The sequence below is a fragment of the Schistocerca nitens genome, chromosome 8, assembly GCF_023898315.1.
Source record: "Schistocerca nitens isolate TAMUIC-IGC-003100 chromosome 8, iqSchNite1.1, whole genome shotgun sequence".
In the NCBI taxonomy this organism is placed as follows: Eukaryota; Metazoa; Arthropoda; class Insecta; order Orthoptera; family Acrididae; genus Schistocerca; species Schistocerca nitens.
This window is the reverse complement of record NC_064621.1, coordinates 601,226,880-601,251,847: the sequence shown is the minus strand read 5'-3', so window position 1 is coordinate 601,251,847 and position 24,968 is coordinate 601,226,880. Positions and strand designations below refer to the sequence as shown.

Sequence of the window (24,968 nt, the reverse complement as noted above, 5' to 3'; positions counted from 1 at the left end):
TGCTTCACGTGGTCAACTTGGTTTACACAAAGCGTATAACTCCACGATAATTTTGATAATTAAAATAAATTAGATCAAAAACAATTTCCAAAAGAAAAACCTCGAACTGGTTACTAACGTCTTACTGTTAACCTGACGGGTCAAACAGTTATATAAGCACGTGGTACTGGTCTCGCAAAGTACACCCCACGTGGGTTGAACATAAAGAAAAGTTTCTATATTGAAAATATTGTCAAGACGAGACGTTATAATCACACAAGCATTCGCATTTAAGATTGATCTTAGTTAGAGTTACTGATCATCACGTGGTTCCACTTTACTCACAAAGTAGTGACAAAGCAACTACCGGAAAATAATCTGAACTTCACACGAGAATTATACTGCGCTGCAATTTAAGATAACATTAGATATTTTAGAGCTAAACCTGAAATAAAGGTGATTAAATTTTCAGTTAGGCTGAACTTAAGAAATCCATTGTCCTACGGACTTAGCAGACACGCGCTTAGCCGGAGATCTTACCACTTCAGACGCTCGCCACGGACCAACTGACCTGCGCTACTACCGAGCGTGCTTCCTGAGGGTGGCTCACAAATACCTACGGAAGTGGCCAGAGGGGCAGCTTCCTATACCAACATGACAACGGACAGACAGGACCATGCTAAGGATAGAAACCTCTTTGCTTTTAGAAAGCGTAGCTACCTGTTCCGACGTTGGTCCTACTGTTCTCTAGCAGACAGCCTTGTCTGCTACCCTCAAGCATGCAACTAGAAATAAATTTGCTCATTCATCCTCTCACACAGAAGGGAAGGGGGATGACAGTATCTTATCATATACAGTATATAAAAGAAAGCGGATGTAGGTTCCGTATGAGACTGTGTGATATGAATTACATATAAACTGTGTTTTAAAGTGTAGTAGTGTGACAGATCGTTCTTGTTTATGTGTAAAAGTAACACGTTTCAATACTCAGTCTCCTCCCAGATAGTCAGAAACGCCACAGTAAATTTAGACGAGGAATTTATGCCGTAAATGACAACAGATTTAAGAAATTAAACATGAAAGGAATCCAACAGAGACCTTTCATAACCCCAACGCTCCGGGAAAAGACTGTGCAGGGAATTTTCTGGCCATGCTAGGACATTCCCAAGCAGGCTTCTCACACCCTACTTAAACCAAAAGTGTAAAGAAAAAGGCAAAAGGTCACCAGCTACTTGGTAAAAACACAATAATTTCAACAAATCTTTAAAATCTACTAATTTCAAACAGAAAAAAAGAACACAATCTGTGACACCTATTTAAAAGATAGTGTAAACCTAATTCGGTCAGCAAGTAAAAACAATGGTTCCTGTGTCATTAATATGAAAACAATTTCTGGTTGTTACCCTTATGGAGTTCACCAGTATTTGCTCATTGCAAGAGCCAACTGATCACAGGAAAATTGATGACTGTTTATTAACAAGCAAAATTGATGAAAATAGCAAAGGTGCCACAGCAATTAAAAAAACATGAAATAAAATCAGTGTTATAAAGCAGAACATTACAATGCACAATCCGCAAAAACAAAAAAATGATAAGAGAAAAAAACATGTTTTACAAAGTGGTTATCGCAAAAATATTCTATATCTTATAAAACTAATAATTTGTAGAATTAAAATAACTATGTGGCACTAATTTAATCACTCTACTATATTTCAATTAGTTAGCAAACAATGAGCACTGTGTCATTATACTGAAACTACAATAATTATGTGATTGTTACCCTTAAGGGGTTCCTCACAATAAATATGCCCCATGCAAAGGCTAATCGATCACAGCCCAATGAGAATGAATAGCAATCTGACTGATAAACGAAGCAATGCCACTTGAATGAATTTACGAAACAAAATATCACAAATCTAATACATCACACAAGAACAAACATTGATCAATAAAACAGTACACTAGTCAACATCTAAAAAAAACACCAATAAATAAAACACCTGCAAAATACAAGAGTCAGTCTAAAAAAACAATAAATAGAACACCTGCAAAATACAAGAGTCAAAGTTTAAAAAAAAAAAAATAGAACACCTGCAAAATACAAGAGTCAGTCTAATAAACACCAATAAATCGAATCCCTGCAAAACACACGAGTCAAAGTTTCTGTGACCGAAACACACTTATATGCATTGAACTAAGAACCGTATAATCACTGTTCACTGATACACTCACTAGTTCCACTGTTCCGAGGCACAATATAAGGGGTGGGGGAGGGGGGGGGGGGGTTCGTCGCCGCAGCTGTCAGTAGGGATTTTTGTCCATCTGTTGCGTGCGATCCCGCCGTCTCTGCCCTCTCATGAGGTTTCTCTTGGTGACCCGTGTCACGTACATCTCGATTTGGTTCCTTGTTTATGTTGTCAAATTCGTGCGGTATCCTCGTTTGACACGCCAGGTTGATATTCCTGGGCAAGGATGACACTTAATGGCTCTTCTTTTGTGCCACCCTTAGGGACCAGAGAACATCGAACCATGATTTACTGTCGCTTGACAGTAGGCATCCGTCAAGAAATGTCGATAGGCGTCGTTGATTTCTGCAAGTTTCTCTGGACAGTACCTGTCAAAAGGCTCCACGCCCTTTCATCCCCTGTCTTTTGTCGTTTCACCGCGGCCGTCTCGTCACGGTCGCGTGCGTGTGGTGCGTTGCCAGCAGATAGATTTCCGCGCGGTGGACCGCTCGCCCATCTCAGGTCATCGCCTTCAGGGAGGGTCGCACGGGGCGGCCGCCCATTAGCTCCAGGTGCAAGGGAAAGTGTTTGCCGCGTGCTCTTCTTTTGTTGTCGACCGCGCTCCCGAAGTGGCCTGGCTGACAGCGTGTCCTGCTGGGAAACCCGCCAGTTTACAACTAGTCCGGCTGCTCCCGCTGTCTCGTAAGAGTTTAGCCGGTTCACTTTCACGTTCTCAACTGCATTCACAGAAATTTTTTTATCATAGTTATGTGATTACACAATGTCATATATAATACCACTTAGTATTGTCTTTCACAATTTTTAAGAACAAAAGTGAGATTTAATTTTTTTTAAATAAAAAAATTAGATGAATCGACAATATGAAATAAGATTTAAATGACTTGACAATGTAAAAAAAATAAAAGTGAAATGACTTGACAATGTAAAAAAATAAAAATTAAGTGAACTGACAATATATAATATTTAAATCCACATCACTAATGTGGTTCACTAACGTTTTAATAAATCAAATGCTATTTATTAAGTCACTAAAATGAATAGGATTATGCCTTGTGCAAGTATAGGTCAGGACAGCATAGGGTTCACATGTTATTTACACACACACACACATGCACACCTGTTGTCTATTCTACAAACTAACTACCCATAAACATGCATTACTCATAATTCTACTTCTATCCACTACTAGTTAATCCAACAAGCTACTTCAATGCTACTTCAACAAAGTGTTTACACCACTACAACATTGTTCTAATTCGTCCTCTTCCTGACGCTCGCCGCATATGTCTTGTCATATAATGAATATGGAGAACTTTCCTTAAACATACACATTAAAAAGAACAATGGTTATTTACACGCCAAAACATTTATACCAGTTGACACACCTGATAAGAGACTTGGAATAAGACATTTATCATACTCATACATTCACACATGAAACAGGAAGAAAATTTCATCTAAAATTACGTTATCACAAGAGTTAATCACGCAGATGACTCTGAGAAGGTTAAAAATATCTGCATTATACAGGTTATACTACATTTTCTTACCCATTTTGCTGCGATTCGTTCCTTCTTTAAGTTACCTTTCGCTTCCAAATCAGTTATTTCGCCTGTGGTGGTTATTCTGGATTCATTTCTCATGAATGGCAAAATTGTGGTCACCTCTATTCTGTAAAACAGTATCATCTTAACATATTGAACTTACAACAGACACAAAAGATCCGAATCCTCCTGTAGTCCAAATGACAAATTTTTTGCTTCATCCTTATTACCTTAAACCAAGCTTTCCTTCGGTCCCATAATCAAAATTATTTAATCTTCCTCTACCTTCAAGAGGGAAGTTTCCTCAGTACAAATCATATAGGCTGCAGTGCATCCCGCACCAGCGAAAACAGTAAGCTGTAATGCTCACAGCATCAGCAAAACACATAAACGTCGCTTTTCTAGGACAAGTATTAACGCAGAATAATTTTTCAGGCTCTGGCTCAACATCAGTGAAGACTACAAAAAGGATCCACATTTCCGTTCCATTCTCCATTTGCTGGAAAACTGCTCGTATTTGACTGCCACAATAATATTTCAGGGCGACGTAAATTACACAAACCACAATTCTTCTTTCACCTTGAAGGGAATCAATCTACTTACGAAATCCTCAGACAGCAGTTTACGTACTCAGCTATAAAGAACAAAAAAGACATATATCATCAATATTAACATATCATCGCATATTGGGAAGCCAATGGTTAAACAATCGTATTATCGCATCCTGTTTTCAAGATTCCAGATTTACTCATTCCTTTCTCAGAGTTCTCCTATCTTAAAATATTCACACAACACGCATACTATAGTAAGAGATCCTCATTTATACTGACAGATATAGAATAGTAATAGATAGATAGTAGCACTGAAAGCAGAAAATCGGAAACAAGGCTACTAACAGCTGGGGACCTGGGTTTGCCAGACCCATAATACCCACAGATCGGATATTCCCCTGAGTTTTGCATTAATTCATCACAGATCTTGCTTCCCTCAGGAGCGACTCTTTTCAATTGACACAAAAAAACATAAACAGCATTTTACTCGTTCACAAAGAAACCTTTTATCTTCACGTTTGAATCAAACTAAATCCTAATTGCACAAGGAAAGAAAAAAAATTAAAACATCACTTCAATCAATCACATAGAAACATCTTTATCCTTATTTTTACCACCATATTATTCAAAATGCATTTATCACAAATGTAAACTAATCAATTGTTTCTCTTCGCCGTCCTCTCTACTCCTCGCTGCCCTTTCTACTCAATGTATGGTTTTACGTTTGACACATGGTGTAGCCCTTTTGATTTCTTCGATCGAAGAGTTTCCACTTCTATGGCGTTTTCATGGGGAATCTTCCTTATCCGATACGGGCCGTTAAAGAGATTAAAAAATTTCTTGCAGACACCTGACCGTTTGTTAGACAGCTTGTGTGATCTGATAAGAACTTTTTGTCCTACATGAAACACTGTTTTTCTCACGTGTTTCTTATACGCCTTGACTCTGGCTTCTGCTGCACGCTTGATGTTGCGTAAAGCTAAGTCAACAATTGCGTTCCGGCGTAGTCTCGGCTCTAATGGCCACGGCACCACCTCTTTGATTTTGCTTGGGGGCTCCTTGTTTTTTAGCACAGTGATTGGCGGAAGCTTTGTTGACGTATTAGGCAACTCATTAATTATGTTCTGAAATCCTTTTAGGTGTATGTCCCACGATCGGTGATCACGACTGCAGTATAACCTACATAATTTTCCTAATTCACGCATAATACGCTCACTGGGGTTCGAGCTGGGGTGAAAGATATATATATATATATATATATATATATATATATATATATATATATATATATATATATATATATATAGGTTTAATTCTTCTTCTTCGAAGCATCCGCTGCCAGTATTGCGATCTAAATTGTGGTCCATTATCCGAGATAACCCTTTTCACGCTCCCAACTTCATGCAGAAACTGCTTTGCAAATGCAGTTGCCACTGCCCTTCCTGTGGCTCGCTTCAACGGAGTCAGACACACAAACTTGGAGGTTAGCTCCACCGCTACGAAAACATATGCAAAACCTGCTTTAGATCGTATTAGTGGCCCAAATAGATCCACGGCCGCGAGGTCACAAAGTTTGCTTGGTATTATCGGGTGCAATGATGCAGCATAAGTCACTGTGGCCGCCTTTGCTCGCTGACAAGGTCCGCACACTCTAAGTACACCACGAATACGCCGTAGCATGTTATTAAAATAGCATGTCTCTTTCAGTTTTTCACAACATTTCTGTGCTCCGAAGTGACCATAACTCAAGTGTATGTACCATATAATTTTGTTTACGAGTTCCTCCGGAATCACCAACACCCATCTGGAGTCGTCCGGGGCTCGTTTCTTGAATAATATTCTATTGCGCACTAAGTAGTACTGGCGTATTCCTACATTCTCCTTGTCCTCCCACTTCTTCTTTATATCTTTCAATACTGCGTCCTTATCCTGTTCGTCCGCTATACTCCCTAAAGAGGTGGTAACAAAATTCTCGAACGCTACATTCTGTAAGTATAGGATGCTAAAATTATTTTCACCGAGTTCCCTTTCTTCTGTGTGAACCAAACCTATAGGAATGCGCGATAAAGCGTCAGCAATTACATTTTTCTGTCCAGGAATGTATTCTACAGTGAAGTTATATTCCTGTAGGTATAGTGCCCAGCGTCCTAGTCTCCCATGCGTGATTTTTGTGCTCATAAGAAATTGGAGTGCACGATGGTCAGTGTACACCTTGGTGGTCCTCCCAATTAAAAAATACCTAAATTTTGAGAATGCCCAAACTATCGCGAGTGCTTCGAGTTCCGTCACAGAATAATTTTTTTCACATCGAGAGAGCACCCTGCTCCCAAACGAGATTGTTTTCCAAGTTGTAATATCATCATTTCCTTCCGTTTGGAACAGTACCGCACCTAATCCTGACAAGGAACTGTCCGTCATTAAACAGAATTCTTGTGTCAGGTCGGGATGCACGAGGATGGGAGCCTCTACTAATGCCTTTTTCAATTTATAAAATTCATCCTGTGCCTCTTGATCCCAGACCCACAAAGCGTTCTTCCCTGTTAGTCCACATAGACGGGGTGTACCAAGTACACTAAAATTTATAAATCGCTTATAAAAATTACACAGGCCTAAGAATGCTCGCAACTGTTTTTTATTTGTCGGCATTGCACACTCCGCTATCGCCGCAGTTTTCTCCGGGTCAGGTTGTATTCCATTTGCTGAGACAATATGGCCTAAGAATTTTATGTTCTCTCGTCCGAACTGTGACTTATCTAAGTTGACTGTTACACCTGCCTTCTCAAAAACATCCAGTAGTCTGTTCAGAACGTCATTATGGTCCTCCCACGACTTTTCCGCAATTAATATGTCATCCACGTAAATTGTCACTCGCTGTTTCAAATCATCAGGTAAAATGCTATTTAATCCCCTTATAAAAGCAGCTGATGAGACGTTTAGTCCGAACGGGAGACGCCGGAATTGGAAACAATTTCCGTAACACAGGAACGCTGTATATAATCTGCAAGATGGGTGTAGCACGATTTGCCAAAAACTCGAACGGAGGTCGACAGATGATAGTACCTTTACCCCGTGGAAACGTTGTAAGAGTTCCTCAAGGCTCTCAGGCCTGTCCGTTTCCGACATAATAATTGTGTTTATCTGTCTCGAGTCTAGCACCAAACGAACTGAGTTGTCGCGTTTTGGCACGACAAGCAAGGGTGAGTTGTACGAGCTTACTGCCCGCTCAATTATTCCTTGTTCTAACATCTTGTTTATTTCCTTCTCCACCTGGGCTTTATACGCCACGGGAATAGGGTATGGTCTAACAGAAAACTTCTGATGGTCACGTACTCTGAATTGGTACGTAAAACCCTTAATAGCCCCCGGAGTCTCAGAAAATACCCGTTCATGATTCCGTGGTTCTGACACCCGCGATGCTCTTTCTCAGTGCATCAGCAAAAGCAACATCTTTCCCCTGCTCTCCATACGTAGAGCACGACTCACTTACATAGTTCACGAGTAGCTCCTGTCTGGGTTGCGACTCGGCTTGAGCTTGAAATTTTAGGCAACTAATTTCTGACTCGGCACGTAATATGCATTCATCAAATACTAAATTAATTGGCTGATCCCCAACTTGAACTGTCATTACTCCTCCACCCATGTCAATTACTGCATGGTGGGCATCCATGAAGTCATTTCCTAAAATCATTGCCACATTCAGCATTGGGATCACAAAGAAGTTGTACTCAAACTCTCTTCCCTGGCAGGTAAAATTAAGCCGAGTTTGCCTTCGGATTTCTATGCTCTTACCGTAGATTGCGCCCTTCACCTTTATTCCTCGCACTTGAAAAACGGGCCAAGTCCCAGTCCCTTCGCATTTTTGAAATGCTGCCTCGCTCACTATCGAGAAAGGGCTTCCAGTGTCAATGACACACTTAAAACATATTTCGTTTACTGCAACTGTCACGACTGGATTTATTCCCGAAATTTTAGCACTCGTAGTTTCTTGCAACAAATCCTCTCTAATATCTTCCCTCTCTATATACCGTATGCACTCCTTTGCCATGTCGTTCATTGGTTCCGATTGGGCGCCTTCTGCGCTGATCGTTTGTCATTGCCGGTTTTGTTCATTTCCATTTGCTGGACTATGTCTAGGGTTAGCTGGCCGAATTTCAACATCATGAGGTGCTCCGCCTATAGTCCTATTCCCACCGTGTTCACCGTAGTATCGATTCTGGTTGCCGTAACTGTTCCGTTCACGATCTTGTCCACGTCCTCGATCATTTCCGTTGTTCCACCTGTGTTCGCGACTGTTACCCCAGTTTCTATACGGCCGGTCCCGATTATTGTTCCGTTCGCGTCGCGAGGACCAGTCACGCCGTTGATTAGTACTACGGCCACGACTGCGATCGCGCTGCTGTGCCCCGTAATAACTTTGTGCCTGATTAGGCGGGCATTCTGCTGTACTATATTCCAACTCTTGGAGAAATGTTTTAAACGTTTCCACGTCCTCTTTGCATCGTCCCGCAAGAATGACGTGGCGCAAGTGCATCGGCAATTTGGTGATGCATATCCTAATTAGTTCCGCAGGCCCGTATGGGTCGTATAAAAATTGATTTGCCTGCAGCATGTGGTCGAATAGGCGTGCAGGGCTGCCGAAACCAGACTGGTTCAAATTTGGCAGCATAATTATGCCATGTTTGACCCTATCTTGTGCCGCTTCCGACCAATAGGCGGACAGAAAGGCTTGTCGAAACTCCCGAGTGGAGTTGCAGTGACGCGCTGCCGACCTCATGCGACTCGCCGGTTCGCCTTCCAAATAGCCACACATATATTCTATCTTATGTGAACTTGCCCAGTCTGGGGGAAGACAAAACTCAAATTGCTCGAGCCATGCTCTTGGATGTATTCCTTTTTGCGAATTTCGAAATATCTCAAACTTTCTCACCGTAAGGAAATGTTTGAAATCAAATCCCCGCATTTCCTCCTGGCGAGGCCCTTGAATGTTTCTATTTTTCTCATGTCTGCCCCTCAAATTACATTCTTCCCTGTCGTCAAAATCTCCCTCGTGGCCGGAGTCCCTCTCTACACTGTTCGTACGGCTATTTTTAGTGCTATTGGCGAGTTCGGAATCACACGCCATGCGGTTTTCCAGATGCGCCACGCGTTCTTGTAATTCGCCTGTTACAGCTTTGTGCTGCCTGTTCACTTCGAACTGTCCCTTCTGAAATCTAAGAAGCGAACGCACTTCTTCGGTCTCTGCGGCCGCTACAGGTGTAGTATTGTTCTCGCTTTCCGTCAGCTTCATCGTGCCTACAATGTCCGCTAATGCCGCAATCTTATCATGTATTTGTCTCTTGTCCTCCGCCCCAGTCTGCTTCAATTGTTCTACTTGCTGTTCCAATGCGTGGATCGCTAAACTGTTGTCCGCTATTGTGTTGCTAACGGACGTGGGACAATGCGTTTCCACCTCTTCGACCCTCGAGAGTACCTGCTGGTGTTCCCTTTGGCATTCTTCTCTCAGCGCTTGGAAATTCCTAAGTAGCTGTTCTTCGCTCTCTTTCGATTCTGCATCGCGACTCCGCTTGCCCTGTTCTAAGGCTTGCAGACGATCATCGATTTGTTCAAATGTACGGCCTAATTCTTTCATAATATCACTTTTTATTTCACTTGCCAGATTGTTTATTCTTTGTGAGATATCATCGGACACTCTCTGCATCGACTTGTCAACTTTATTTGTCTGCTGGATTAATTTTTCGTCTATTTTTTCGCCTAGCTCTCGGATCGATTTTTCTGATTTCTGCGTCATTTGTTCGCCTAGCTCTCGGATCGATTTTTCTGATTTCTGCGTCATTTGTTCGCCTAGCTCGTGGATCGATTTTTCAGATTTCTGCGTCATTTGTTCGCCTAGCTCTCGGATAGATTTTGCGGATGATTCTTTTTGTTCTCGGAACGATTTTTCTGATTTCTCTGCGTTTTCTTTATTTTGTTGCAATAAGGCTTTCATGAGTTCTGCCAAATCAATTTGGTTAGTTGGAAGCAAATTAATTTCTGGCTCTGATGTGAGCCCGTTCGTGCTGTTTTGCATTTCGTCTGAAGTATTTCCCATTGTATTTTCGGAACTGTCCGACGCATTAACATTCGAAATCAAATTATCCCCTTGGTCCATGTTGCTTAAGTTGTTGGACCGCTTACTTTTAGCTTGGTTACGTGTCTGCATTAGTGCAATTTATACCCGGTACGCGACACACTAATCAAAATAAATGTGTCCCCCAAAACATTACGACAGTCACACGAAAGATACCCAACCTAGTACGCACTTTTTCACACGCAAAACAAATTTTTATCTTTGATCGAAACAGTGGAATTTACAAGCGAGAAAAAAAAAAAACACACATATAAAACACACAAATATAGAAAACAAAACAAGACAAACAACACAACGCCGATCAACAACGCCGTGAATCTTTTGAAAGTCTGCTCGGAAACAACGCAGAAGTTGTTTGAGCGCTGTAGGGGAAAAAAATTAAGATTATACAACGCTCGCAATCCAACGTTTCAGAGATTCCAGAGTCTAGCGGAATCACAGAACAGAGTCGCCATGTGTAAGTTTGTAACTTTGATTTGCTATGTAAGCGTTACTGCTTGCCAATAAAAGCGGGTTAAACGCTGTGAGCTGTCTGGGGAAGTTAATCTTGCATTACTAAGCAACTGTTTCATCAGGTATCTAGTCTAGGTTTACCAAATTCCCAAACAGACTAACATTAATTATAATCTTTTAATAGTCATACAACAACCGGTAATATATATATATATAAAAGAGAATTTAAATAAAAAGAAAGAAATCAGTTTATATTTGGAAATTTATTTTAAGATTGATCATTGAAATTTCAGCATATAACACTTGATTCCTAACTAAACTGGTGCCTTATTTAGGATTGTGAAAATGTGAGATTGCAATCTTACGGAACACATCAAATATGGAGCCAAGATTGGGAGACTGCATACAACACTGCATTCATAAAACAACACACAAAGAACGTTGAAACGCATGCAAGAGAAAGTTAACCACTACAAACAGATTCAAATTTTCACCCAAAGAAATTACGTTCGTAGCACAATCCTGTCCGTCATGTAATTACCACACACTGGTATACTAAATTCATACTAACTCTCTGTGAAATCTTCCCAAAAAGAATAGCTGAGGGCTACTTTGATGATTACACCACATGCTTCACGTGGTCAACTTGGTTTACACAAAGCGTATAACTCCACAATAATTTTGATAATTAAAATAAATTAGATCAAAAACAATTTCCAAAAGAAAAACCTCGAACTGGTTACTAACGTCTTACTGTTAACCTGACGGGTCAAACAGTTATATAAGCACGTGGTACTGGTCTCGCAAAGTACACCCCACGTGGGTTGAACATAAAGAAAAGTTGCTATATTGAAAATATTGTCAAGACGAGACGTTATAATCACACAAGCATTCGCATTTAAGATTGATCTTAGAGTTACTGATCATCACGTGGTTCCACTTTACTCACAAAGTAGTGACAAAGCAACTACCGGAAAATAATCTGAACTTCACACGAGAATTATACTGCGCTGCAATTTAAGATAACATTAGATATTTTAGAGCTAAACCTGAAATAAAGGTGATTAAATTTTCAGTTAGGCTGAACTTAAGAAATCCATTGTCCTACGGACTTAGCAGACACGCGCTTAGCCGGAGATCTTACCACTTCAGACGCTCGCCACGGACCAACTGACCTGCGCTACTACCGAGCGTGCTTCCTGAGGGTGGCTCACAAATACAAACGGAAATGGCCAGAGGGGTAGCTTCCTATACCAACATGACAACGGACAGACAGGACCATGCTAAGGATAGAAACCTCTTTGCTTTTAGAAAGCGTAACTACCTGTTCCGACGTTGGTCCTACTGTTCTCTAGCAGACAGCCTTGTCTGCTACCCTCAAGCATGCAACTAGAAATAAATTTGCTCATTCATCCTCTCACACAGAAGGGAAGGGGGATGACAGTATCTTATCATATACAGTATATAAAAGAAAGCGGATGTAGGTTCCGTATGAGACTGTGTGATATGAATTACATATAAACTGTGTTTTAAAGTGTGGTAGTGTGACAGATCGTTCTTGTTTATGTGTAAAAGTAACACGTTCCAATACTCAGTCTCCTCCCAGATAGTCAGAAACGCCACAGTAAATTTAGACGAGGAATTTATGCCGTAAATGACAACAGATTTAAGAAATTAAACATGAAAGGAATCTAACAGAGACCTTTCAACATATGTCGTTCTTTTCGAATAGGTAGTGTCAGTGTAAAGGTCAACTGAAGGACGGGATACAAATTTTAGTTGTGTCGGGCTTTCGTCTTTAATATTGCTAGTACAGATTCGAAAAAATCGTACTGATACGAGTGCTGGGAAACGAAAAAGAACGACAGCTGCGAAACTTCTGTTACGTAGTGGAGTACACGAAAACATACGTAATGGTGTAATGCAACAATGAAATACGTCAAAATAGTCAAATTCAGTAAAAGAAATAAATGGAAAACTGAACTCACCGTACGGGAACTTCTTAAAAGAACCGAAGCTCGCCTAGACAGACATCAACAAAAATCACATACCCACATAACACAAAACATTACGAAAACACACACACACATACACATACACGCACAGACACACACATTCACCCCCCCCCCTCCCCCATCCTGATGTGAAATTAGCTAACATATTTCGGACGGATACATTTGCCCATCCGTGTAACAAAACATTTGAACGGGCAATATGTGTGGGGAATACTACGCCTCCACGAATATTCGCCTAAGTGACTTCGTAGTGTGGAAATCCAACGTTTCCCCTTCCCTACAAGAGATTTACCACCTGACCAATAACCCTCTATGCTATTTGTGCAGGCCCCTGTGGATACTGATCTGAACTCAGTATTGTGATTAACTACAAGATGCTGATAATCCCTTTCCCCTAAATCCCTATATGAAGGAAAACAACCTGAAATTGCAGTAGAACCCTTTGCAACATGATCTTCAATTAAGCTGACTAAAACTTCCTTCCCTCAATTGGGTACTACCTTAAACTCTTGACCAGAAACTTCAGCCCCCCAAACCTATAATCCCACCGGAGGTGCCCCCCCCCCCCCCGTTGTACTTCCTTTTGCCAAAATGCGACTCGTCAATTTCGACCATAACGCCCGCCCCCCCCCCCCCAACGGCCCCCTATATTTCATGTATTCCCCACAAACTTCCTTACAAAAAGAGTACCAATCCACAACTGTGAGCCGCATATGTTCGCCGCACTCACGACATCGAACATACTAGGCAACGAGACCACAAATTTGTATGAAACAAATCCTGGCCAACATGTCTACGTACATAGCCTCTCTCAAATCATCCAGGTTCATAGGAATAGATAAATCGATACTTACAAACGAAAATGAGATACTAAAAATTGTCCTAAAATAAGAAACTAATAGTCCAAATTGCCTCAATATCACTAAGAATGAAATTAAGCACCGAATGAATTGCAAACAACCAATTATTTAAATAAATGCACACGAAGAATATTTTGAGCAATATGTAGCGATCTCTTTTCAAATCACATTCAATTATTTTAATGTACAATGATAGCGCTTATCCCGAACACAGAACTGTTTTATTATCTATGGCTGAAAGTGAAGACATTGTTATTTATGAGTAATGTATGACATCATTGGTCAAAGCCGACGGGTTGTATCCCTGCTTCACTAGACCCGTTGCCTCTGTAAATGAACATGTAATCTATGAAATGAACGTTTGTGTTTGCGAATTGTAATCGACCTCCGTGTTTGTAATAGCAGTTTGCAGGAGTGGATTTCTACAGCTCCTAAAGCGCAGCATTCTGTAAGTAAATACCATCACGTTTCTAACTGTAATCCGCCTATAATTTTTTACACGTGTACTTAGTCTCACTGTACGGCGAAAAAAAAAAAAAAACAGAACGAAAGACGAAGCATAAAATGTAGGACCTTGTTCGCGAGGAAGTACACTTTGTCGACGTAATGTGAAAATGTTAAAACTTGTCTCGGTTCAAGAACTTATTTGCATTCTGGAGACACTAAGTTGCTGCATTTTCATGCGTAGCTTAACAAACAGTAATTCAAGAATAACTGGCGAGAGAAATAATAACGAAATTAAGTAGACAATTATTGCTTTGCTTCAATACCCAAACATGCTTTTTTTTCTTTGATTTTTCTTTCTATTTACATTGTAAGTGACCTGTAGCCGCAAACCGAAATCAGCAACAGGTCTAAATTAATAGACCATGTCATCGTTGCTGTATTTGGCTTTCGTATGTCTGGATGATTTTTATTTGCCTACCAAATGAGTTTTTGTTGTTGTTTGTGTGTTTAAAACGAGTTTTAGCCATCATTAAAAATTATTTGTAAGGCTTCGGTATTTAGAACTATTTTGTGTGGTTCATTGTTCGTGGATAATGCTTCGGTAATTTCCAAGAATGATCGCCTATCGAAGTCGCGGGGTCCAAACGATACAATCGAACGTGCGATCGTGAATCGATCATGCGACCCTGGTGGCGAGCGTTATGATCAATTGTTTGTGATCGTCATAGTTATCTATTTTCCGTCGTTCCCTTAGTTGCTGTACATTACATATCTCCGCGAATTATTTGTGAGTTCCTAGGGAAACCCAGACGATTTACGTTGGTAGTGAGTGGGAGGATGCCTGGTTTTCTTGACGTATCTTTGGCGGATTCTCTTGCGTGGAAAAAGCTGATTCCATGCTTATGCAGCACAGAAAATTGTCCGACTTTTTGTCTCAAATATGGGATATTACCGGACGAGGGAAGGAGGGACTGTGTAGACTGTGGTGGTACGAAGTGTGTGAAACTTCGTCAGAACAGTTTCGATGCTGAAATACCTGGAAAACGAACGAGTATCAGGAATAATACACGGTTCGACTCTTCCAAATTATCCATCCAGACCAGCGTAATGGACTTTCACATGACTACAGCACCGACGACGAGTAAGGTAAGTTGTCTCCTTTGTAATTACAAGTATTTTTGTAAAGCTCTTCTTTTGTTGTCGCTGTAGTGACCACCGTAAACATATTCATAACGCCCGCCACCAGAGTCGCAATATCGATTTCCGATCGCGTGTTCGATATGTATCGTTTGGACCCTGTGACTTCGATAGGTAAACATTGTTGGAAATTACCAATGCTTCGTATTTCAACAACGTTTACTCACGTTTTCTCCTCTTCATTGCTGTTTTTGCGTCTTGTTATGTTGTTGAGGCTTGGACGCACGTTTCACTACACAATTTACGTTTCTGATGCGCTTTTGACAGTCATTTGTTTCACTGTTTTGCTTTTAATTAACAGTAGCGAAATTCGAATTTTTTCAGTTTGTTTTCTCCCTCTCTCTCTGTGTGTTTGCACGTGCGCGTTTTATTGTGTGTTGCTTGATAGTTCGTTTAGAGTGTTGAATAACGTTTTGTTGCGACATGTTTGATCACTTAAATCTTTCTTACCCTACGTGGCAGCTTTTTGAATGTGGTAATTTTCTTCTATTGTTAAAAATTGTGTAGATGATTACTACGTTTTAGGATCTGGAGGTCTGTTTCTATGCCACTGGGGTCTGCAAATGTGGAGTCTGTGCCGTCACTTTTCAGTTCTCTTAAACTTTCTAATTATCTTATCCTACAGTTTCTACAAGTCTCTCCAGTGTGTAATGAATTACAGTCTTCGCTAGTTATTTGGTATATACCTGTTTTGTTGTACCGGCTTTTTGTGTACGTGATGTTGGGCGTTTTTAATGTTTTCAGCAATGCATTGTTGTTCCGTATGTCACAACACATTTATACCTCGTTTTTTCATAATATTTCCAATTTTCTGTGTTATTTTGTTGTCAACTGTCAGTGTGTGCCAAGGTCTCCCATTGACTTTGGTTCTTCATCTTGTGTTCTCTGCGGGTTCTCTGTTGTGTGGTTGTTAATGGTGTGTAGTGCTGTAATACTGTTGTGTGTATTCGGTGTCAGTTGTGTTGCAAGAGAATTGTTATGTCCCATGAGAAGTAATGTTATTAATACAACTGTTATATGGAGCAATAAATAAAAATGGAAAGTGTGATACAGAACGAAGAACGGTATTAGGCCTTTCATAATGGAAAACACTAGTTGTATCGGCGCTCATAAAACACAGACCGAACGTGCGCTCTTTGCATGTGAGTGCGGAATGTACCCCCTCCACTTTCACCTTTCCCCTCCTCTCCTCGGAATAGATGTGTACGACTGCACGAGGTCATTAACAAATCTCTAGTGCAGATGTCGTTTGACAGGGCTTAGGGGGGAAAAAAAGCCACAGATACAGTATAAGTGATTGTGTCGCTGCATAGTCACAGATCGTGGGATTAATGACTCTGATGCAACAGTTGTGCCTTGATGCTGTGGAGACAATATAGATACACCCATTATCTATCTCCGCCGCTGGAAAAGAAAGTTATATGAATACTACATGTACCCGGGCGTACAATGCTGTCTCTCAGGCTGAATGGAAAACTGCTAAATATATACGGGAAGTTGATACACGTGCTCATCTCCTTCTCGCCCCTGTACCTGCACTCTTCTCTCTGTCCTTCATCTTCTCGTCCCTCTTATTTTCTCCTCCCCCCTCTCCGCATCTCCTCCTGCCCCTCTTCTCTCCCCCTCTCTGTCCACACCACCCCCTCTCTCACTATTTCCTCCTGCCACCTCTCTGTCCATCTCCTCCTTTCCGCTTTTTGTATCCAGTTCCTCCCACTCCTCTGCCCATCTCCTCTTTCCTCCTCTCTCTGACCTTGAATCTTGTTTATTGTTACTGCAAATTAAAATCCTCTTGTAGTATTCTAATCATAATCCAACAAGCCATTTTTTTCCCTTGCTGACACCTGGCTGAAAATGTCTTAAAAGTTTATGGCGCCCTCCATTGGTAGTGCTGGAATTCAATATGGTGTTGGCCCACCTGTAGCCTTGATGACACCTTCCACTCTCGCGGGCATACGTTCTGTCAGGCGGTGGAAGGTTTCTTGGGAAATGGTAGCCCATTCTTCACGGAGTGCTGCACAGAGAAGAGGCTTGGCACCAAGTCGGCGTTCCAAAACATTCCAAAGGTGTTCTATAGGATTCAGGTCAGGACTCTGTGCAGGGCAGTGCATTACAGGGATGTTATTGTCATGTAACCACTACGCCCAGGCTGTGCATTATGAACAGGTGCTCGACCATGTTGAAAGATGCAATCGCCAGCCCCGAATTGCTCTTCAATAGTGGGAAGCAAGATGTCTGCCTTTTACACATTACGACCCTCTTCAACTGTCGGCGGTATCTGTCAGGCAACAGACGAGGTTGACCTGTAAGCTTTCGTGCTGTACGTGTCCCTTCACGTTTCCATTTCACTACCACATCGGAAACAGTGGACCTAGGAATGTGTAGAAGTGTGGAAATCTCGCGTACATACATATGACACAAGTGACACCCAATCAACTGACCACGTTCAAAGTCTGTGAGTTCCGCGGAGCGCCCCATTCTGATCTCTCACTATGTCTAATGACTACTGAGGTCGCTGATACGAGTCCCTGGCAGTAGGTGGCAGAACAATGCACCTAATATGAGAAACGTATGTTTTTGGGGGTGTCCGGATACTTGAGTTCACATAGTGTATATATACACGGGTATAAGGGGAAGTCAAAAAGTAAATGATCTTTTGCATTCCTTGCCTAGGGCTTGGTAACACTGTTAGTATCCAGGACTGAAGCATTGTCGTCTGCAACAATTCTACACAACGTGTCACTCCATTCCCGCTTAGTCGTTGTATTGTAGGACACACTAATACATGGCAGCTCCATTGTCGATCTACACAAAGCAGGAAATGAGAACAGTGATTCGCTTTTTGTTTTTGAAAGGTGTTAAACCTGCGCATACTATTCGTCGAATGCAAGCGCAGTATGGTGACATCTGTTTATCGTGAAGCAAGGTCTACGAATGGATAGAAAACTTCAAACAGGCAGGACGTTCTCTATATGATGAGGAAAGATTGGCAGACCGTCGACGTCAACAAAACAAGACAATTTGGAAGTCGTTGAGAGTACGGTGACAGAAAAAATGAATCGCAGTGGACGAAATCGCCAGTACCTTGAATGTCAATCATGGTTCAGCGTATTCCATCTTACACGAGAGGCTAAATTTTCGTAAATTGGACACCGAAATAATTGTCAGCGCTGCATAAGACGCAAAGGATGGACATCTCTCTTAATAAGCATTTGGCCCATTACCATCGCGAGAGAGATGGACTTTTACGACGAAACGTGGTGTAGGGAAGCAGCCTACCCATGCCGTAGTAAATTCACATCAGTCTTTCCATTGTGTGCCAGCCAGTCCGCTGTAACTAGCTCTGACGTCATAAGTGTTGCGCAATACTTTAAAAATCAAATAAATAACCTAAAATGTTTCTAGCATGTCAGGAGTAATACTAAATTAATATGTGTTGAATATCAGTTCGATAACTTTAGCCATTTTCGAAATTTGGACGTTTTTCTGTAAAAATCATTGGCGCAACAGAAAAGAGCTAGAGACTTCAAAATATTTAATAGAAACAGTCTTCTGGATCTCACAATTTAAGATTTTAGTTGAAATTCAATATTTTCTGGTTTTTGTCTTAAAACTTCAGGAAGCAAGATAGATTAAGTAGGCTAATAAATAAGGCTAGGATGTTTATATTTAAGTAGAATGGAGATCCGCTATCACCATAAGGATGTGAGAAGTTTCATTTTAATACCTATAAAACTATAGCGATAGCGTATCTCCAAAGGGCCAGTTCAGAGCTCGTCTACTGCGTGCAGTGTAATTAAAAATGGCTCTGAGCACTATGGGACTTAACATCTATGGTCATCAGTCCCCTAGAACTTAGAACTACTTAAACCTAACTAACCTAAGGACAGCACACAACACCCAGCCATCACGAGGCAGAGAAAATCCCTGACCCCGCCGGGAATCGAACCCGGGTACCCGGGCGTGGGAAGCGAGAACGCTACCGCTCGACCACGAGAAGCGGGCGCAGTGTAATTAAATTAATTCTCTCGCCCAAAATATTTAACTTAGCCACGTCAAAATTTTATTATCAATACTTACTTGTGTGTTGAATGCACATTTAAATTGAGAGCTTCATCGGCCATCGGTAAAAGAAGCTATGATTTATTCGGTAACCTAAAGTGGTGCATTACTAGCCCAGCGGCTAGTCGGGAGAGCCGATTTGATCAGGCGTTCCCTTATCCGTCCGCACCGCGGCTTTATATATAAGAACGCTGCGGGAGGAAGCAAGGCCCCAGTTCTCTCCAGACGCTGAATAGCACGTCATCTGTGTCGGGAGTCGCGTCGCGTCGGTATCATTGCTACAAACAGCCTCGGATGCCGTATTAAGTTACTCGGGATACGCGTAACCATGAAATCATTTTCGAGTGAAGTGTTAATTCTGGGATGACTTTAATTATCGATCTTCAGTTTGCGTATTGTCGTATTTTCACGTGCCGCCGCGGGACAGAAATTCTACCATTATTTTAGCGTGGCGTTTGATGAACCTAATCATCAAATTATGGCGAGCATTCATTTTAACATTTAATTCGGACATTTATAGTTGCATCAGCGCATTAGACTCTGAACTGCTCTGTTAGTTAGGTTGTGGCGGTACTTTTGTTTTTCATCTGTGACTTTCAGAATATACTCAACTATTTTAGAAAATCGTTTTTGATTATAAATCCCGGACAATCTCCTAATTCCTCAGAGCTATAAGCTGCAGCTATAAGTGTATTCTCAGATGAAGTGGGCACTAGGAATTCTAATTACAGGCTTCACGTTTTGCTAATCACTTTCTGGTAGCCAATATTGTAGTTAGAGAGCCAGTGTTGAGAACGGCAAAAACAACAGCAAAAATAATAGGAACATTTTTAAGAACAATACTTTCACCCGCCGCCGCACATATGGTTAATCGGCAGGGAAATGCAGTGTTTCAACATTCAAACAAATTTTATATAACAGCAACATATATTCCTATCCGCCGCCCCACAGTGGGTTCATCTTCACTAACCAGAAAGTAAGGCGGCGGACATGGTCTGGAAACATCCATTATCATCAGAAGTTAAGAAATTTAAACGTCAGCCATCAGCTGGTATGATTATGCTAACACTATTCTGGGAGATGGAAGGATCGGCAGACGTTCATTTCACTCTCAGAGGCGAAACTGTTAACAGTGATCCGGCCGGAGTGGCCGAGCGGTTCTAGGCGCTTCAGTCTGGAACCGCGCGACTGCTACGGTCGCAGGTTTGAATCCTGCCTCGAGCATGGATGTGTGTGATGTCCTTAGGTTAGTTAGGTTAAAGTAGTTCTAAGTTCTAGGGGACTGATGACCTCAGATGTTAAGTCCCATAGTGCTCAGAGCCATTTTTTTGTGAACAGTGAGAACTTTTGTGGTGTTGCGAACTAACCTAAAGCCTGCAGTCAGATCCAAACGTCGCGGAAAACTGCGGAAAGGTGTCATCCTGCAGCAAGATAACGTTCGGCCAAATTCTGCCAAACGGACGGCCGAATCAATAAAGAATTGGGATTCGAATTGCTGGAACACCCGCCACGGCTCCAAGCGATTTCCATATATTTGGACCATTGAAGGAAGTGCTCGTGGGAAGAAGATTGGCAACCAATACAAAAGTCACAGATGTGATGCAAAATTGGGCACAGGAGTAACCAAAAAGCTTTTTCTCAGAAGGAATCAAAACACTTGTGCGTTGAAGTGCAGGGAGATAATGTAGAAAAATAATGTTTGTTTCAGTTTTCTATCATTAGAATAAATATTCTTTTCTCAAAAGTCCCTTTACTTTTTGACTTCTCCTCGTATTAAACGTATATAGCCTGTATGTATCCAAAAGTTTATTAAAGTAACGTGTAAAAATTTGAAGTTTAGCCGTCAAGCCAATTTTTTAACTGAATAGGTATTTGGTAATAATGTTTCCCTTTTATGAATATTATATCCATTGTAGCTATTTATTTAAAAATATATAGCCTATGTTCGTCTGAATTTTCATTAGAGTACCGTGTAAAATTTTATGTGAATTTATCAAGAAAATTTCGAGAGTTTTTGGTACCAATATTTTCAATTTATGTACTACATATTTATTTATAAATTAGATGTATTTAAAAGTAGGTTTATAAAAACACGCTCGTATTTGAATGCAACTTTGTCTCAAAATTTCACAACTGACCACCTACTTTTCGAGTTTTGCGAGCACAAACATCCGCAGGCGGAATTTTGGTAACAGCCAAGAGGAGAAAAAAAAATAGCTTGTAATACCAAACCTTAACCAGAAATGGAATGCTGTTGAAACGTATTGATATTTCTTATGCTTGTAATATTTTTGTTAGTAGTATGCAATCTACGGTCATCGCTTTTACATTTCCTTTTTAGACCAACGTGATTCGGAGTTACAACTTTATTTTTAAGGAATCCGTTAATGTATTTTGGGCGTTAGATCTGCTTCGGAATGTAACTTTCATTTACTTACGAAATACGTCAGTGGAAAACTTCCACATTTGCATTTACACTAAAAAAACCGGCTAATATAGTCTTCGAAAGTTGAGTTGTAGCTCCGAAACCCGATAGACTATAACAGGAAAATAAAATACGTGGACTGAAGAGGATTTATTACTCATCTATGAGCTACAGTCATTGGCAGCCCTCGGCGAAATGTCCCACAAAAATCAGGGTCGAAAAGGACTTCCATCAAAATGATTTTACTCTCTGAATAAAATCTGGCTGATGTCTTAAAAAGATGTAAACTTCGTGCACATAAGATTTCCATGCAGACATATTTTTACAACGTTGCGGGACTGCTAAATTAAATCAGCAACCACCTATATGTAAGAGCGAACATGTTAAGTATACAAGGGACATTTTTCAAATGATTTATGCCGTAAATAGTTAGGTAGAAGACAGAGTGCTGAAGTTACAGTAGGCAGCAACTTTTATTGTTTTACTTCTGCTGCATTTCGCCAGATGACGAGGCTTAGGTTTCTTTTCAGTGAATGTAGATGGTACGACGCACTCAAGGCAGGTGATAGGAGAAAACTAAAATCCTCACACTGCAGCACTCATCTGGATCACAGTAGTTAGCAACTGTCGAACAAAAGTATCCACCTGAGGATGTTAATCCTTATTTCTTCATGTCGCTTCCCCCCCCCCCCCCCCCCCCCTTTCGTTGAAGTGCATCTATAGCACTGACTTCACGGCTGGTGTATACGTTGTCATATTCTTCTGCCACATTTCTGTCTGCTGCTGCGGAGTCCGTTGTCAGAAGCAGCGAAGGAAGTTTGTTAGATGTTCTGAAGTTTACTGCTTCAAAAAGTGAAAACGAAGAACGCGTTCTGATATATAACACCAGAACCGTTTATTCGTGACCGCATAACGGTCAATTTGTCGTGTCGTCATTCGAACGTGGTCGAAAATCACTGATTTGTGGCGAAGTAAGTGCTGGAGTCCGCTAGGCGGATTATTTATCGATGCTTAGTTTCAATACCTGTATCACGAAACGGCTAACCCGGTTCGTGAGCCGGCCGTGGTGGCCGAGCGGTTCTAGGCGCTACAGTCTGGAACCGAGCGAGCGCTACGGTCGCAGGTTCGAATTATGCCTCGGACATGGATGTGTGTGATGTCCTTAGGTTAGTTAGGTTTAAGTAGTTCTAAGTTCTAGAAGACTGATGACCACAGTAGTTAAGTCCCACAGTGCTCGGAGCCATTTTGAACCGGTTCGTGGTTCATGGTGCACGTATCTAGTTACTGGTTGCCTATCTAACGGTTTCCAGGGACAACAAAAATGTGATTACCGGTGTTTCATGTAATTATTTACCGACCTACAAAATTTAAAATGCTATCATAATCTACTCACTAAGAGGAACAATATTATGACAGAGGTGTAACATAGCAAGACATTACATATAATTTCAAACCTTTTTGAAACTTTTTCTCGCTGACACCCTACCCGCCACTCCCCCTATACACACACAAAAACAAAATGATGAAAGGAAAAAACTTTAACGCTTACTACATAATCGCTGTTCATGCAGTAAGAACAGAGCGTCAGACATGACATTTCAATTTATTACTTCTTTAATACTGACACTGTGCATATATACTACTGGCCGTTAAAACTGCTACACCAAGAAGAAATGCAGATGATAAACGTGTACTCATTGGACAAATATACACTCCTGGAAATTGAAATAAGAACACCGTGAATTCATTGTCCCAGGAAGGGGAAACTTTATTGACACATTCCTGGGGTCAGATACATCACATGATCACACTGACAGAACCAGAGGCACATAGACACAGGCAACAGAGCATGCACAATGTCGGCACTAGTACAGTGTATATCCACCTTTCGCAGGAATGCAGGCTGCTATTCTCCCATGGAGACGATCGTAGAGATGCTGGATGTAGTCCTGTGGAACGGCTTGCCATGCCATTTCCACCTGGCGCCTCAGTTGGACCAGCGTTCGTGCTGGACGTGCAGTCCGCGTGAGACGACGCTTCATCCAGTCCCAAACATGCTCAATGGGGGACAGATCCGGAGATCTTGCTGGCCAGGGTAGTTGACTTACACCTTCTAGAGCACGTTGGGTGGCACGGGATACATGCGGACGTGCATTGTCCTGTTGGAACAGCAAGTTCCCTTGCCGGTCTAGGAATGGTAGAACGATGGGTTCGATGACGGTTTGGATGTACCGTGCACTATTCAGTGTCCCCTCCACGATCACCAGTGGTGTACGGCCAGTGTAGGAGATCGCTCCCCACACCATGATGCCGGGTGTTGACTCTGTGTGCCTCGGTCGTATGCAGTCCTGATTGTGGCGCTCACCTGCACGGCGCCAAACACGCATACGACCATCATTGGCACCAAGGCAGAAGCGACTCTCATCGCTGAAGACGACACGTCTCCATTCGTCCCTCCATTCACGCCTGTCGCGACACCACTGGAGGCGGGCTGCACGATGTTGGGGCGTGAGCGGAAGACGGCCTAACGGTGTGCGGGACCGTAGCCCAGCTTCATGGAGACGGTTGCGAATGGTCCTCACCGATACCCCAGGAGCAACAGTGTCCCTAATTTGCTGGGAAGTGGCGGTGCGGTCCCCTACGGCACTGCGTAGGATCCTACGGTCTTGGCGTGCATCCGTGCGTCGCTGCGGTCCGGTCCCAGGTCGACGGGCACGTGCACCTTCCGCCGACCACTGGCGACAACATCGATGTACTGTGGAGACCTCACGCCCCACGTGTTGAGCAATTCGGCGGTACGTCCACCCGGCCTCCCGCATGCCCACTATACGCCCTCGCTCAAAGTCCGTCAACTGCACATACGGTTCACGTCCACGCTGTCGCGGCATGCTACCAGTGTTCAAGACTGCGATGGAGCTCCGTATGCCACGGCAAACTGGCTGACACTGACGGCGGCGGTGCACAAATGCTGCGCAGCTAGCGCCATTCGACGGCCAACACCGCGGTTCCTGGTGTGTCCGCTGTGCCGTGCGTGTGATCATTGCTTGTACAGCCCTCTCGCA

The 24,968-nt window shown here is 42.0% G+C and overlaps 1 protein-coding gene across 1 annotated transcript in view; it reads right to left on the bottom strand.

Moving 5' to 3' along the window:
* Nucleotides 1-7,705: 7,705 nt before the first annotated feature.
* Nucleotides 7,706-24,968, bottom strand: part of LOC126199691 (skin secretory protein xP2-like) — a 79,293-nt gene continuing 62,030 nt past the window's right edge. Inside the window, exon 6 of the mRNA XM_049936618.1 lies at nt 7,706-7,998. Coding sequence (XP_049792575.1) covers nt 7,706-7,998 — 293 coding nt within the window. The remainder of the gene's footprint in view (nt 7,999-24,968) is intronic.